The 17947-nt window shown below is 49.9% G+C and overlaps 1 protein-coding gene across 1 annotated transcript in view; it reads right to left on the bottom strand.

The window, feature by feature from the left end:
• The window catches only part of GNA15 (G protein subunit alpha 15), a 42825-nt gene extending 25886 nt beyond the window's left edge, over window positions 1–16939 (bottom strand). Inside the window, exons 1-3 of the mRNA XM_069216761.1 lie at window positions 14396–16939; window positions 10604–10791; window positions 902–1056 (exon numbers count right to left, since the gene is read on the bottom strand). Coding sequence (XP_069072862.1) covers window positions 902–1056; window positions 10604–10791; window positions 14396–14549 — 497 coding nt within the window. The 5' untranslated portion in view covers window positions 14550–16939. The remainder of the gene's footprint in view (window positions 1–901; window positions 1057–10603; window positions 10792–14395) is intronic.
• Window positions 16940–17947: the final 1008 nt, after the last annotated feature.

The following is a 17947-nucleotide window of genomic DNA, read 5'->3' as shown; positions in this document are numbered from 1 at the left end:
CACAGCATGTGAATCTGCAGTGTCTCATGCCACGAACAGATGTACACTGGGTAAGTGACATTTTCCATATATATATATATATATATATATATATATATATAGAGAGAGAGAGAGAGAGAGAGTGCTCTGGGGTCCACGCACGTAGGCAGGAATATTCAGTACTTGTGATTTTAATGATGATTCCCCTGGCAGAGGACTAGGATTACAGGTGAGCAATTTATCCATGTCTGTTAACAGGTGCTAGTTACAATGCTCATGATTTGGTAGAAGGACATGGAAAAGGAGACAGAAAGTTAGAGCTCTAATAAGGGTGATAAGCCCTCTGTTGTGCGTCTGGTGCTTTCAGTGACAACTGCTTGTGTTGTCACAAATGGAGAAAGGCGCAGGTTTCCCCACTACAGCCTACACATCCTAACCACCATTTAAGTCCCACTCCTCATAAGCCATCACTGCTGTCTTCTGTCTGTACCCACCAAACCTTCGGCAATGGCTGTGTGTTATTTTAAAGTATTTTTAGATGGACCTATGTGCCAAATGCACATTAAACTTTATTTGATTTGGCTAGCTAGTGAAGACAAAAGTGCAAAAGTCTACCTTTAAAAGGCCTGTGTGTTTATGGGTGTGTAGATGTGTGTTTTTTGTGTGGGGTGTGCCCCCTGTGTTGTGTCTGTGTCTACCTGTGCACGTGTTTCTGTGTCTTGCTCTCTGTGTCTTGTGTGTTTTTCTTCAAACTCTGTGTTGGTGCCTGTTTCTGTGTGCGTGTGTATTTTATATATTTTTCTTTGTTGTCTGTTTGGGTGTTAAATGTTATGCTTGTAAAATGTACAAGGCAATCATTCTTTTCATTTCATGGAAGGGGTTTTTTACAACTGAACGCGCCCCATTCATCCCTGTTACTTACTAATTTGCCGAGTCCAAGAGCTGGAACTCCCTCCGCCTCTTGTAACAGGCCAGTATCCCCTGATCCCTCCACAGGCTCCTTATGGCCTCCACGTAGAGTCTCTCCAGCGACACCACCTTGTACACGTCCACTTCCTCCACCAACCTTGCACGCTCCTGGACACAACGAGATAGAACGCTGATGGTTAGTGCGGGGTGGTGGTACGCTGAGCAGCAGGCACCCCAAGTGTTGTGCCAGTGGTGGAATGGAGGGAGGACGGTGCTCATCTGTTGGCCAAGAAGCTGGATGTGGCCCCAAATTTGGTTTAAAGCTACTGTTCACTAGATGCTCGTTCCACAGGCGTGCAGGTTGGAAGGATGTGAACACATCAGAGTGTAGGCTGGGAATATTTGGAGCAAAGAGGATAAGTGGTGGAGCAGAGAAAACTGATGTACCAAGATCCCAGGTGAATAAAATCTGAGGCATTAGACCAAGGCATCACAGCTTGATTGTGACATGAATCTTTAGCCTTTGATACTTAGTCCCACCCTTGTACACCTCCAGATACACCCCAGAAAGCAAAACCACCTCCGTACCCAGAATACACCAGACCACCAAGGAAGAACGGGGGTCTTAAATCCAAGACCCTAGAATTGGAATGACGTCCACCCAATGTAGGATCTCAACAAAAGAACAAAACTTTCAAACAACTTTCAAACAAAGCTATCTGTTCCAGTTCACTGGTCTCCAGGAAGTGCCTTGGAGTGATGGAGCCAGCAGTGTTCAGAAACAAAAGTCACCCATCAACTAATTCAGACATTCACTCATCCATGCATCCATGAACTGGCCGGAGGCGAGAAGCACCCACTGTCAGCCGCATCATCGCTACAAGGTCATGGAAGAAGCACATTGGTAAATGTGGTGGCTAATACGTCACAGCCGAAATACTGCTTGCACAAGACTTTACCCCTGCTTTCAGTTATTCATTTGTAACCATTAAAAGGGTGTCACGGTGCCACGTTCAGTGGTGTAGTCCGGGTGCAATAATTAGGGCTCAGTGGGCTCCTCAGGGCTCTGTACCCCGGAGCCTCTGCACCTACTGCTCCATTGAGATCTACACCCCTGGCTGAGGTCCACACCTTACGAGTTTGCAATCTGCAAATATGTAGTCTGCGATAGCCTCTTAACAGGATATTTTTCCGGCTCTTTTGGTTCTCCTGAGCCCTGGGAGAGGTAGCGTGTCAGCGGTAGAAACACGTGCACAGTGTCCTCCGAGCTGCAGTTATGCATTGTACCAGCTATGTCAGCAGTGCGTGTTAAGGTAAAGACACAAATGTTAGTACACTTACAGAAGGTGAATTTGAGTGATAATTGATCCAGATAGAGTGGAATGGGAACGCTCTGAAAGTGGGGTGTATGAGTGCACTGGAAAGAGTTTGTCACTGGTTCATCTGCCTCCCTGACAGCGCTTCGCATACAACAGCAGACCACAATGGTCCTACAGGTAACACAGATCAGAGATGGTCCTCTATCAAAGCACAGAGTCCGCACCAGGTACATCATTAGGACAAGTAGAACCTGGGAGATGGTAGGAGAAGGCTGCATGGACCTGAATACAGCTACGCCTCCAGATGTATGGCTTGTGCTCCTTCATGCAGTGAGGGGGAACAAAACACTTTCGGCTAAATTTGTGCTGGGGGAAATTGTCCAATTGAGGGCATGCCCGGCTGTCTGGGTTTGTCTGTTGCTGACATGCGGTGCTCACCTCGGCTGCCCAAACTTTTTGGTGACAAAACTAGAGATGAGTGGATGCCACACAGAGCCTAGTACAATGATATTACAAGACTAGATCTCATTAAGTGTGGTAAAACCATTCACAGAAACATTCATAGGCCCCTGTACCCACATTTATAATGTACCCTGTTGAAACAGCGCTCCCTCACAATGTATTCACTGCCCTCCCTCATGCTGTACAGACACACTGCCCTCTTGTGATGCCTCACAGTGCCCTCCCTCACACAGTGTACACTGCCCTCCCCACGCTTCATACTTTGACTTCAGTCACATGGATTCTAACTCTCTGTGGGCAGTTCACAAAAAAAGGAGTAAATCTTCTTCCGTAAGAGTGCTCATACGAACAAATGATGATATACTACTTGCTTGAACTCCAAACCACTTCCATGATACACCTGGAGAGATGCACCAGTCACGGATTTTGGAGTATTACTTGGAATATCATGCAACATATTTCCCCCCCCCCATCCCCTTAATCTATAGTTCTACACAGCGTAGACTGAAGCCCTGGAGAAATGGTGCCCGATGTGCAGAGGTACATTTTATTTCTTCTCCACTGAAGGATAAGGGCTGTCTCAATACAGGGGGTTGGTCACGTCTGACCATGAGCAGGGTCTGAGAAAAACCAAGTTTGGAGAAGTAATTCCCCTCTGCCCTAGTAGCGACTGGACCCGAGTCACGTCTTTCCTGTGGATTGCCCCCACTGCGACGGTTGTCTTGAACCATTTTTTGCCTAGGCTCTATCCGATGGATCTTTTCTTCATCATCAGACCTGCTAAGTGTCACACATCGCGTGTGACACTAACTCAAAATTGGATGTTGGAACAGAATTGGTAAATCATACATCCTACAGGCTAGTGGTTAGTCAAGCATACTTTTTATGTTTATGGGACTTGTATCAGCTTTGAAGAGAACTTGAAGCAAAACTGGACGGATTGATATTCCGCAGATGCAAAAAATGCTTTGTACCTGCCATTTGTCACACTGAGTCTTGTTAAAGGATATTTACAGCTTACATTTTTTCATGGTTGTTCTGGCACTTAAGGCTGAGCCTCAAACACTGCACGTGCACAAAGTGATTACAACACTCACTGTTCACAGAGGTTGCAACGAGCACCCATCCAGTGGCGGTAGAGAGGCCACCTTGAGTTTGTTGCGGGCTCATGGTCTGGCATGGGCATAGCAACTCTGTTCCTCAAGGAGATTGCTGGTCAATTGTACCTACATCCTTCCCCGTTGCCGGACGCAATGATCTATGAACCCGCAATAACCCCAAGTTGGGGCTCCTGCATTGAACCCCTGTGCAGGAAGGAAGTCTCTTTCCCCACATGAGAGTGAGCAGATAAGTGTCTTACAAGAGAACTACCAAAAACACAGAGAATTGTCCCTGTCGGTTTTCTGGCAGAGGCGAGGGCAGAAACATGTCAACTCTCTAGCGGATGAAAGGGTGATTATGCCCCTATTCATTCAAGACAACATTTTTACCACACCTGGGGTGCCTATGAATAAAGGTAATTCCTTTAGCTTTATCTCAAGGTATTTTAACCATCATCTGGACCCCAGCTTTGTCCAAACAATGCTTTATCACGACCTCCCCCTCAGTGATGTCGAGTTCACCCTGGTAGCATCATCTCACCAGCGTGGGGCCACAATATGTGGGTCCGGCTTCCTCATCTAATGAGACTGGCTTATTAGCACATCTCAGGGCCTAGGTCAATGCCAGAAAATGACATTTCCCCATTTCTACCATACTTTCTGTGTTTCATTCTTCAAAACTAAGTTATTCACACAACTGAACTACTTCTCAAGTTAAAAAAGATCTTAGATCACGGTCAGCATCAAAAAACAAAGGCCAAATGACAAGGCGTAAAACGTGTTGAAAGTGTAGTGAGAAAAAACATGTCTTCCTTAATTCTAAATACAGGAGGCAAAGTACCGAAAAAGGCTTGCTCAGCCCAGCCGAGTGTGCATGTTTGTTACCCCCCACTCCCCTTGCACCTAATCTGAGTACGTGTTGGGCAAAGCTCAAGCGAGTCAGTACTGAAACTACTCTGCTTGAGCCCAAAACTGGATGTGCACCTCTCATCAGACAACCTGGGATGCTAGAACGCCCTCCAAAACACCGGACTGATGCCCGACTCAGCATGGACAGCTGATCAACACAGCAGAGGGCAGCCCAGAACCCCTGAGCTGGAGCAGTCACCAGTCTCGGCCTCCCAAGCAGCGAGGGCAACAGATAGACACCAAAATGCCCCAAACTTGATGTGGGCAGCTGACCTATCGGAGGAGGGGTAGCGCGCTCCAAGCCCACAAATGTAGACAACTTGGGAGTTGCGTGGCATCTGATAAAGCAAAAAAAGACATTTTTATTGGGACTGTTGGCCTCAAAAGTAGGAATATGCGTGCGGTAGATGGGACTTCACCTATGCAATGTTTGTGAAATACTATAGAAAACTTTGCAAATGGTATTTAATTTCATGAGCTTGCTATGTTTTTTCAATTGTGCGAGACAAAACCCCACAAATTGACACCTTTTCATCTTCTTTTGGGAAGTTACTAAGAAAACTTCAATTTAAATGTTAGTTCCCTGAAATGTAAGAACATTGTTTAGTTGCAGGCGAAAACATTAAAAGTGACCTTTTGTAGATTGTTTTCAGTAATCTTTAAACACGTTTTTCGCGAGGCATAACTAAAAATAAAATTAGTCATTTCAAAATTGTCCAATCACCCTTATTGAATTAAAGTTCCTCTCACACCTCTGCAGATGCTGGGAATGAGCTACACCTCCAGGCGTCTGGGTGTGCTTGGTGGTCAGGCCATGCCTACCTGTGCAACCTCTGTGCGGAATCTACCCATGGTGCAGGTCAAAATAGCAATCAAATTGTATTCATATCCCAAGAAATCCTAAATATGGAAATACAGGCTCGCTGCAAGTCAAACAGAAACCCATGACTCCCCGCACCCTGAACTCAAGTGTTTCAGTAAAGAGCCCAATGTGTTCCTGTTCCACCAATGACCACAGGGTCACCTGTTCTTTCTTTGCTGTTTTCACCCTCTTGTTACAAAAATCAGAATGTAAATGCATCTATATACTTTCTGTTGCACCTACTGCTCTGTCTGTTCGCTGAGGAAATCAGAAAATGGTATGTGACTCGCCACACAAAACCAAAAGTACAAAGGAGTAAATGCAGGTTGTTTCAAGCACTGATGTGAGAGGCTCCTTGTAATGCGAGAGCATAGCACCTGTAAGCAGAACGAGGACGCGAGAAACACTCCACAGCAAGCACAGAGACCGCCCTCGCGCCCCCTCGACTACTTTGTGTGATGTCGCTCCACAAGCAGCAGTTTGAGGCTGGGAGCCCTGATAAGTACACGTTGGCACTCACTCAGGAGCGATGCATCAGACACGAGACCAGGACTTCCCAACCAACATCAAACAGTTACCACTCTTATCGGGAGATTGTTGGCTGAGAAATGTTTCAAGCCAAACATTCAGCTTACAAGGATCTTTTAGATCCGGCTATAGGCGGCTTTAGATTTTTTTAACCTAATGTCATCGTTTTTTTTTCTTCAAAATATAGAAAAAGGAGAGATTACAGAGAGAAAGAGTCGGCTTTGGGTCAGCCCCCTTCACCCATTGGCTTTCACGTGTGTTTCAGGGCTTGCCACTGCTCGACAGGGATGTCCATCAAGGCCATGGCATCTTATGACTGGTTGTAGTGTCCAGCCTTTCCATGAGGTGGTGCAATGTAATTAGTACTTGTACAGCGTTCTGCGACCATGCAAGGTGTCTTGGCGCTATTAAAACCAAAAGCGAGGGCAGAAATCAGCTCCTTATAAAAGAACAACGTTTTCAGGGAATCGCAACAGGAAAGCAATAGAGTAAGGCCCATATTTTTACTTTTTTAGCGCCGCATTTGTGCCATTTCTTGACGCAAAAGCGGCACAAACTTACAAAATACAATTATATTTTGTACATTTGCACCGCCTTTCCTTAAAAAAATGACGCAAATGCGGCGCTAAAAAAGTATAAATATGGGTCTAATTGTCATAAGATGAAAAGGCAATATCGTGGCCTGAACTACCAAAGGTCTGGTGTGTGCCAGAAAAAAGTCAGAATTCAGAAGCAGTCTTAGCAGTGCAGAACATAAGGATGGTAGGTTACTGACCTCACCAGAGGTCAGAGACTCCCCCAGATCAGGCTGGAAGCCAAGATCCCGGACGGCCCACCCAGGAGTGGGAGCAACTCCCACTTATTCAGGCCAAGAGCCTGGCTGAAGACATCTTGGAGAGTGGCTGCCTGAAATCACAGCTATTTTTCTTTTATTGAAATGTAATTTCAGTGAATTAGCACTCACCCAGTTTGCTGGGAGCCAGTGTGTTCATTTATGTATTTACTTTGCTGATACAAAAATGTAATTGCTGGTTTGTGCATTTTCTGTTTCAATGGCTTAGCCTTTGATAAAGGACAGTGCTGTTTACTAATCGCCTTTGCTTTTCCATTTCTTGGACATCCCTGTCATGATAACGAATATTTGAGTAAAGATGTGCACATACATAAACTTTCCTAGAGATGCACAAAAAATGGCCATTTGTCGAAGGTATCTAACAAGCAATATGATGTTGAGTGTGGCTTTTAACACTCAGCACTTACAATGAAAACTTCATGTTCGTAATTCCTTTCGTGGCACTGTTCTCGTGTACAGCTTCACTCCTACGAACACAGTTGGTTCAACAAAGGGCCTCCACGCCCACCTTTCATGTTCTTGTAGCCCAAGTTGTGGCTTCATTAGGGGATTCCCATTCTTGGACAGCTGGGGACAACACACACACAGGGCCAGATGTATGAAGCCCTTTACCGGTCACCAATCCAGCCGTTTGCGACCGGTAAAATGGTTTTTGGCAGGTAACAGCCCTATTTTGTGAGTCGGTAACCTATTACCAACTCGCAAAATAGGGTTTGTGACTCGCTATTGGGAAGGGGCGTGCCAAGGGCGTCCCTTCCTAATAGAGAGTCGCACTGGTATGCAGGAATGGTTTGCGACTGGGAATGCGGTCACAAAACATTTGCAGTTACAACCAACTTCAAGTTGGTGGTAATCATTCGCAAACCGGAAGGGTTCCCCAAAATACCCCTTCCACTTTGCAAATGGGGTTACAATCATGTTTTAAGAGCAGGCAGTAGTCCTACTCTTAAAAAATGAAAAGAAAACTTTTCACTTTTCTTTTTGTAATGCATCTCGTTTTCCTTTAAGTCAAAGGTACTGCATTACATACAAACAAGCATTTGACATGCAATAGGTCTCACTATTTTAGAACAAGTTAATGGTCATCTTTTGATAGCAGTGCCCACGAGCAAAAACAAAAGAAACCATGAGTGGAAACTGAGAAAAGAAGACTTGGAAAAATAAAATAAAGTTAGCTTTTAAAAATAAAACTTTGCCATTTTTTTTTGACCTGCTGTGCACGTTTTTGCCAGTCACAAGCTGCCTGTTTGCGGGGCACTAGAAGTTGAAAAGAACAAATTTAACCTCAATCATGTCAGGAGCAGCAGACAGGCACTGATTAAGGTGAATCCACTAGTGCTTGATCCCAGCTCCATACAGAGGAACAGAAAATATGCCAGGTGTGTCTTGACGAATTACGAGGCTGTAAAGAAGAGTGCCACACAAGGCAACAAATGGTGAGCGACAGGCGGGCTCCAAGCCCCGTACTGCACACAAGAGTCTCACAAGCGTGACAGGTCTGCTAGTGCATGCACTCGCAGGCTCAACCCTAAAAAAAGATTGCTTTTTTGAAAAATCAGTCACAGACGTGGTGGTCTGCTGACCCTAGGGGACCACCATCCCTGTGATTGCGGCCACTCCCAAATGGATCGCAAGTTGCCACCTGCCTCATGAATTTTAATAAGGCAGGTGTCTTGCGACCCATTTGGGAATCGCAAACAGTGTTAAACACACTGTTGCACATAGCAGTTTGCAATCTCCTAATAGCAAATTGAAGAAAATCGCTATTAGGAAACTGCAAGCATCAAGCTATGTACATCTGGCCCATAGTCACTCAGCTATTACCAACACTCCCCCTAGCAAAACACACATGTTGGCTTAGCCAATGCTTGTTACACTTGCAAGAAATAAAAACAAAAGTTGATGTTTTCCAAATGTCCAGCAAGATTCTAATTCTTGAAAAGTACTGCATTGGCTCCTCCCACCACAGGGGGATTAGGGGAAGGGACCTCGCTTTGTGTGGGCTGGAGCCGAACCAGGACGGCACCAAGTGACATCAATGAAGGGGTAGGTGGCAAACCTGTGCAGTCTCATCTTGTGAGGAAACGGGGGGGGGGATACCACGTGACTCCAAGAGGCTGATGTCCACTCTCACCCAGAGCCACTAGCGCCACATGTCCGCTCCCCTCCTACACCCGACCCCCATCTCGCACCTCAGACCCCCTCATAAAACCACTTAGAAGTACAACAGCCGCTTATTCAAGCTCCCACAAGACACGCGCGCAGCTCTGCCAAGCGCCCACTGCGCCTCTAGCAGCTATACCCTGCCCCCTGCAGGGTTGCACCGCCCTCAGTCCTGACCTGCAGCTGTTTCAGGACCGGCTCTGAACAGATGTGGCACGGGGAGGTGCGCAGCTGTGCCACGACACCTCCCCCCTGGCCCGTGGCGCTACCTGCTCGTGCACCGCGCACCCCCAGACACCGCAAATAAAACAAGTTAACGAACCGCTCAGGAGTATCCTGGACACAGAAAAGGCTGAATGTGAACAAAAGCCGAGCTGTGGTGCCCGAGCATTTAACGAAGGTGTCAGCAAGCGCGTGCACATTTTGGACGACAAGAGGGTCAGTGCTTCCTAGTTCATAGCTTACACTATTTAGAGAGATATAAGTGACAAAGGAAACCAGTCAAGTGCTTCTCAGAGTCTAACCTGATCTCAGCAGTAAAGAGCTCATCGAGAAGGTTTATTCGGCACAAGGAGCAGCCAAAAGTCATAGAACGGTGTGTGCACTGGGAACACAGAACCCGGAGCAATAGCTCACAGCCCTGCTGCTTTCACCTACCACACAAAGGCAGACCTGGCCCGCGCGCCCCTGGAACACCAGGCCTACCTCAAGAGTCCCAGCACCACCATGCCCACGCCTGAGCCACTAGACCCATCCCAAGGCTGACACATCAACTCCAGGAGCACCAAGGCATCCCACAGCCATGAAGCCCATATCCGGAGCACTAGGCTTATCCCTCAGTCATGAACCCCCTCCGGATCATTATATCAAACTAGAGCTGTCAAGTTCAAGGCCAGGCTGCTAAGCCCATCCGCGGTCAGCAGGCCCACCAAAGAGTGCCAGACTGTCCCACAGCCATCTGACAAACCTCTGTACAACTTGGCTTCTATAAAAACCATCCGCCCACCCCCAGACGGATAGAACAATTCCCAGACTGTCACGCCCACCTCCACACCTCTAAGCCCATCCCATGGCCATAAGGTCCACCCAAGAGCACAGGACCCATCTCATGGCCATCAAGCAAATATCTGGACTGCTGGGTCCATCCCATGACCTTCACTCCCTCCTCAAGCCCGCTAGGCCCATCCCAGGGACATCGGGCCCACCCATGAGCACAAGACGTGCCGTGGCCATTAGGTCCATCCCTGCACGACCAGGCCACTCCAAACAGACATCCAACCGCAGATAACTAAGCCCATCCCAAGATTTCCTTGCCCGCTCCAGGCAGCTAACTCCAGCCTGCGGTCATCAGGCCCACCCAAGAATGCTAGACCCATCTCATGTCCATAAACCCCATCCTTGGATGACTAGCTTCCCCGCCTCCCCTATGACCATGAGGCCGCCCTAAAGATGGGTGGGCCCAGGGTCCAACCCAAAGCCATCAAGCCAAGCCCCCGGAGTGCCCTCTTAGAAAACTTACTCTGTTGCCCTTGTCTTCGTACAGGATGTTGAGGGTCTCCATGGCCCCCGTTAAGGACTGGATGGATGTGAAGATGTTCTGATACACCAACTTAGCAAAAGGCATCCGCTCTTCCTCTTCTGAGTAGCCATCCTCATGAATGATGCGCATCTGTTTAATGAACGTTGTTTTCCCGCTCTCCCCGGTACCTGTTGAAATCAAGAGTCAAACAATAACCTGGGTCAGATGGGAGGTTCTAAGGCACAGTGACGAGCAAAGGCAGCTATCAGGAGATGGAGGGGAATACACCATTCCAAGATGGCTGCCTCCGTAGGGCTGGCAATGAGGACTGAGAAGGAATGGGCTGCTTTCTTAGACAAGTCAGGATATTCAGTAGAAATAGAGAGAGGACTCATCCAAACGGTGACACAGCAGAGCAAAGCTCCAACCTGAGTGAGACAATGCTCCACTTGAGTGAGTTCAGGGCAGGACTAGAGAGGTGTGCCCTACTCAGAACCAAATTAAGTAACACGAGCAGCACACATGCCAGCTTCTTGGGTTTGGCAAAGAGGAGCTACACACATCTCAAAGTTATAAAGGGCTGAGGATCACACATTCTATACTTGCTTATTCAGGCCTTAGGATGCTTCTTTTGAATATGAGAATTGATTTTATATATTAGAAAATAAAATCTCACTCATTTTGGTGATTTGGGATGAGCTATCTCACGCAACCTACAGGCCCTAGGTGACGAGGGAGGTATCACCCACTCTGCTGATTTCATGCCCTCGGAGTCGTGTTCTCTACCACTCCTGCTGATTTCAAATCTCGGGGACAAGTTATCACTCAGCTTGCAGGTTTTAGAGCACAGGAGACGAGATATCATCAATTTTTGCCGATTTCAGCTCCTAGAAGCTCGCAATGGACTGATCATTTCAGAGTCTGAAAGTTGACATCTTGTTCTTGGCTTGATCCTGGGGACGTAGAGCCCCAGGATCTGGGATACTACCCACCTTGAGTAGATCACACCCATGCTGTTGAGTCCATTCCTCTGGTATCGAGATCTCACTCGCTCTACTTACTCCAGTACTAGTCAGTGTTGTTGCCACTATCTGCAAACCTGAATAGCACGCGTTCTGTTAACTTTAATATCAAGGAGAAAGGCTATATTACCTACAAGGGCTATATCGCCCCTCTGCTGAGTGCCGTATATAAAATGGGTGATATCCCCAAGTACGGATTATAGTAACTAGAATTGGGGTCACCTAAGTACTCATTCTAGTAAGAAAAGGGGGGCTATCACCTAACTATAGATTGAAAAACCTAGACTGGGGTATCCCTCATCTGCTGGTTACAGCCGCAGGAAGGGGAGACGTCACTCTTGCGCAGAGGCCCTGTAACCTGTCTGCTGAGCAGAGTACGCAGGCTCTCTGATATTACACTCCTGCCGGTCGCAGTACCTGAATGAGGAGGCTTGAATCTGATTATCGCAGAACGTAGCTGTGACATTACACATCTGGCGATATGGTGCACCTACGCCCTCGCCATGCACAGTGTTGTCATCAATTATATAATTTCAGGTGTTGCGTTGAAGTTATCAATGATGTCATAGAACATGTCATGAAAGGTGTAATATGTGAGATCGTAAACAGGGCATGTGAAGAGTGTGAGTTATAGTTACCTCAGTAACCCCCCCTCCCCCACCCCAACAGGGCCTGGGGGGTAGGGCATCCCTACCCTGATCCTTAAATTTATTTTTTCAACTAAGCTCAGGACAGAGCACTAATTCCCCGAGTCCTGTAGGGGATACCAGCAACATTTTTCCTGGTGTTGCAAACAGCCAATCAAAGCCTTGCTCCCAGGGGAGCAAAACGGCCCAAGGGGGTAAACTAGTTCACTGACCAATCAGAAAGCTGTATTTTTTTTAATTGGGTTTGGGGGACTTTCCCGAGAGTACCTAAAAAACAACCGTCCAAATATACAAATATTTTTAAGGTTAATTTCTCAAAAACTACTGAACTGATTTACACTAAATCACAAAAAGATATTTCAAGGACCAAGAACTAGCTTCCTGCAAAATTTGGTCTAATTCCATTGAGTAGTTTTTGCGTTTGTTCTTCTTAAAAAGTCAATAGAAAATGCATGTGGATTTTGCATTTTAGGACCCCCTTTTTCTGGGTCTTCGCTTGATGAATTACCCCATGCACAAACTAGACATAAAGAGCACTTTTTGGAACGTTTTGTGACGATTCGTCAAACGGCATCAAAGTTATTACCATAGTAAACAAGCATCTGGTAAAGAAACTCTGACCTAACTATAAGCGCTTAGTGATACCTGGGTCTCATTTAAATTACTTTGGCGTAATTTGTGTTACTTCAGGAATTTCCCATTACGGTTGCTACGCAAATTTTCAAAAATCATGCCTTTATGTTGCTTGTCGTCTGTTGTTTGCGCTCCAAGTAAACATTTACCACAAATGCACCATTTGCAGTAAAAATGTACCAGGAATGCACAGGACTGAATGTTCTCCTCTCCCACCAACCCACCCAGCTACCGACCTTCTCTGGTTCTGAACCCCTAAAACCGGCAGATATCCTCTCTTTTATGGTAATCTCCCATCTCGGCTGTGGCTCCCCAGGGGTGTTGTGGCTGCGTAGTTCCACTGACCTTTCCCCAACCCTTCCGGCTCCTCAACTACAGTAGCCTGTTTCTGCTATCATGCCCCAGCCCTGCCGGCTCCTCGGACAGCAGCGGGTTGGTTTCACTGCCCCTACCCCAGCCCTGCCGGCTCCTCGAGCAGCAGCGGGTTGGTTTCACTGACCCTGACCCAGCCCTGCCGGCTCCTAGGACTGCAGCAGTTGGTTTCACTGACCCTGCCCCAGCCCTGCTGGCTCCTCAGACTGCAGCAGGTTGGTTCCTCTGACCCTGCCCCAGCCCCGCTGGCTCCTCGGACAGCAGCGGGTTGGTTCCTCTGACCCTGCCCCGCCGGCTCCTCGGACAGCAGTGGGTTGGTTTCACTGACCCTACCCCAGCCCTGCCGGCTCCTGGGACTGCAGCAGTTGGTTTCACTGACCCTGCCCCAGCGCTGCCGGCTCCTCAGACTGCAGCGGGTTGGTTCCTCTGACCCTGCCCCAGCCCTGCCGGCTCCTCGGACATCAGCGGGTTGGTTCCTCTGACCCTGACCCAGCCCTGCCGGCTCCTCGGACAGCAGCGGGTTGGTTCCTGTGACCCTTCCCCAGCCCTGCCGGCTCCTGGGACTGCAGCGGTTGGTTTCACTGACCCTGCCCCAGCCCTGCCGGCTCCTGGGACTGCAGCGGTTGGTTTCACTGACCCTGCCCCAGCCCTGCCGGCTCCTGGGACTGCAGCGGTTGGTTTCACTGGCCCTGCCCCAGCCCTGCTGGCTCCTCAGACTGCAGCGGGTTGGTTTCACTACCCCTGCCCCAGCCCTGCCGGCTCCTCAGACTGCAGCAGTTGGTTTCACGGACCCTGCCCCAGCCCTGCCGGCTCCTGGGACTGCAGCGGTTGGTTTCACTGACCCTGCCCCAGCCCTGCTGGCTCCTCAGACTACAGCGGGTTGGTTTCACTACCCCTGCCCCAGCCCTGCCGGCTCCTCAGACTGCAGCGGTTGGTTTCACTGACCCTGCCCCAGCCCTGCCAGCTCCTGGGACTGCAACAGTTGGTTTCACTGACCCTACCTCAGCCCTGCCGGCTCCTCAGACAGCAGCTGGTTGGTTTCACTGCCCTTTCCCCAGCCCCACTGGGCCCATTTCCATAACCCCAGCCCTCCCGACAGGGTCCCGGCGCTCACTCACCCAGCAGCAGCAGCTTCCGCTCCCTCCGGTCCCTCTTCTTCTGCCGTCGGAGCTCCAGGGTGATTATCTGGTCCACGTCCAGGGCCTCCTTCTCGTCCTCCGACAGGAACCAGGAGCAGCGACCGCAGCACCAGGCGTAGCAGCAGCGGTCCATGGCGAGCCACAGAGGGGGCACACGAGTGCGCACAGCAAGAGAGGCCCTGCTGATGGGGTCACTGCGCCCTCATATTGGCAGCTCTTCCTCGGGTCACTGGGCACTTACCAGACTCGTGAGGTCCCTGGACCCTGATATCACCAGCCACAGAGGTCACTAGGCCCTCACAACACCAGACTCCTGAGGGCACTGGGTCCACAGAACAACAGACTCCTGAGGTCACTGGGCACTCACAAGACCAGACTCCTGAGGTCACTGGACCCTAATATCACCAGCTCCTGAGATCACTGGGTCCACAGAACAACAGACTCCTGAGGTCACTGGATCCACAGAACAGACTCCTGAGGTCACTGGCACTCACAAGATCAAACTCCTGAGGTCACTGGACCCTGATACCACCAGCTCCTGAGATCACTGGGTCCACAGAACACCAGACTCCTGAGGTCACTGGACCCTGATACCACCAGCTCCTGAGATCACTGGGTCCACAGAACACCAGACTCCTGAGGTCACTGGGCACTCACAAGGCCAGACTCCTGAGGTGACTGCCCCCTTACGAAGACCAACTACTGATGGCACCGATCCATGAAGACGACCAAGCCCAGGTGACGTGGCACAGGAGCGGGGAAGGCTTGAGGCCTTCTGATTGTTGGTGTTTGGGGGTGCAGTGTGTCACGTGGTAGGGCAGAAGGCTCTGTGCACAAGACCTCCCTGCTGGTACCCACAGGTCCAGGGTGCGACGAACCTCCAAGTGCTCAGGAGCCAGAATTCACTCTTGTGGGCTGAGAAGGTGGTCGTTTCCCGAAGGCTCCACGGTCAACAAACCACAAAGCTCAGTGACCACCATCGCCTCACTGACGCTAGGAAGACAGGAGACCTCGCACCCAGGCTAGGAGTCCAGCTGTTGAACTTTATCTCGTGAAAGTGAATGTCCAAAGGGGAGGTCCAGGTAACTCCAACATGCAGTGTCACACATCAATCCCAGATCGCTCTCAGCTGGACAAGGAACAAGTGTCACGCTGGATAGATGGCGCTCGTGTCACGCTGGATAGATGGCGCTCGTGTCACGCTGGATGGATAGATGGCGCTCGTGTCACGCTGGATAGATGGCGCTAGTGTCAGCCTGGATAGATGGCGCTCGTGTCACCCTGGATGGATAGATGGCACTCGTGTCACTCTGGATAGATAGATGGCACTCGTGTCACCCTGGATGGATAGATGGCACTCGTGTCACTCTGGATAGATAGATGGCACTCGTGTCACCCTGGATGGATAGATGGCACTCGTGTCACTCTGGATAGATAGATGGCACTCGTGTCACGCTGGATAGATAGATGGCTCGTGTCACGCTGGATAGAAGACACTCGTGTCACGCTGGATGGATAGATAGCACTCGTGTCACGCTGGATAGAAGACACTCGTGTCACGCTGGATGGATAGATGGCTCGTGTCACGCTGGATAGAAGACACTCGTGTCACGCTGGATAGATAGATGGCTCGTGTCACGCTGGATAGAAGACACTCGTGTCACGCTGGATGGATAGATAGCACTCGTGTCACGCTGGATAGAAGACACTCGTGTCACGCTGGATGGATAGATGGCTCGTGTCACGCTGGATAGAAGACACTCGTGTCACGCTGGATAGATAGATGGCTCGTGTCACGCTGGATAGAAGACACTCGTGTCACGCTGGATGGATAGATAGCACTCGTGTCACGCTGGATAGATGGCACTCGTGTCACTCTGGATAGATAGATAGATGGCTCGTGTCACGCTGGATAGAAGACACTCGTGTCACGCTGGATAGATAGATGGCTCGTGTCACGCTGGATAGAAGACACTATTGTCACGCTGGATGGATAGATGGCTCGTGTCACGCTGGATAGAAGACACTCGTGTCACGCTGGATGGATAGATAGCACTCGTGTCACGCTGGATGGATAGATAGCACTCGTGTCACGCTGGATAGATGGCACTCACGGTAAATCAAGACCTGTGGTGACTTTAAAATCCAAGGACATGTAGGGCAGGCCCGCTCGCAAAGGATCCGGTCAACAGAGCAGCCAGAGAGACACGTCGCTGCAGGGCCCGGGTATTAGAGGCTGGGGGAGCAAGGGGCCCAAGGAGGAAGCCACGCCAAGCTCAGGAGAACTGAAAGGGCATCACCCGGTGCCCGGAGGACGGGTGCGTCTGCGGCCCCTCTTCACCGAGGCACGGACGGGTCATCGCCCGGCCACCGTGCCATCCCCGCAGACGTCGGTGCCCCTTCCCGGTGGTGCCAGCATCCAGGGGGGCTTCTGAACCCCGTGTCAGGCAGGAGCCGAGGAGGAACCCCGGCAGCGCGCGGTCTGGGACGCGTCCTCTGGGTGACAGCGCAGTCTGGGGCGCCTCGAGGCCAGGGGCGGAGGCGCCTTCCCAGCACCTGCAGAACAGGTTTGTGGTTCCCGGAGACTCCGCCGTAAACCGCCCAGAGAAACTCCCCGCGCCGAGAAGATTCTCGGGACCAACAAATGCAGAAGAAACCCCGGGTGTCCATTCGTCTTCCTTATTGCTGGCACTAGAGGAAAGTGCGCAGAGCAGAAGAGAAACCCCAGCAGGCCCGTGTGATGGCCTCCCTCTCACCCGAGCTGGGGCCCGAGAGGAGGTGGACAAGAGGCCGCAACATGAATGAGGACAGACGAGGGGCCAGAGACCAGAGCAGGACGCAAGAAGTAATCCACAGTCTGGCGGCCCTGGCTCAGGGGGTCGCAGGCAGTGATGCGCCTTCAGGGGCTCCTCCGAGCGCAGCCGCCACCGCGGGCCCTGCACCGGGACAAACCAAGCTGCATCCACCAGCAAGAGCGAAATGGAGCCAGCGCTTGACAACAGATGTACAAATCACCTCCGGAGCCAAGGCCCAAGATCTACAGCCGGAGTTACATCTTTGTGTGATGTCACAATACAAGGAATCTTAGGATAATGTTGGAATAAAGAACATCTTCTTTAACCTCCACGATGGACCATTATGTGACCCCCTGACCCCTGTAACAGACTTTCATGTTCTCTGCATGTTGAATGTCAGTCCTGGACCCGTGGTCTAGGACTGACTTCAACATCGTTTGGCGAGTGCTGAGTTACATTTCAATACAACCAGAATGTGACTTAAGGACCCGAAGAGAGAAGAACCCAAAATGGGGCTCAGTGCCTGCTCTCAGACAGCACCAGCCTCTGTTGTGGTGTAGCTACATTTATGTAGTGCTTCATAGCCTTGACGAGGCGCTAATGTGAATTAGAACATTGGAATGTTGGGAGCTCCATTGAAAACAGTGGGGTGCTCCGGGCTTCTAATGGGCGGTAGAAGCCCAGAGCTCTAACATTCCAATGTTTTTGTTCACAGCTCTTGCTGTGAACAAATGTT

This window comes from Pleurodeles waltl, chromosome 12 (genome assembly GCF_031143425.1).
Source record: "Pleurodeles waltl isolate 20211129_DDA chromosome 12, aPleWal1.hap1.20221129, whole genome shotgun sequence".
In the NCBI taxonomy this organism is placed as follows: domain Eukaryota; kingdom Metazoa; phylum Chordata; class Amphibia; order Caudata; family Salamandridae; genus Pleurodeles; species Pleurodeles waltl.
The sequence above is the reverse complement of the archived record's forward strand: the minus strand, read 5'-3'. Positions and strand labels throughout refer to the sequence as shown.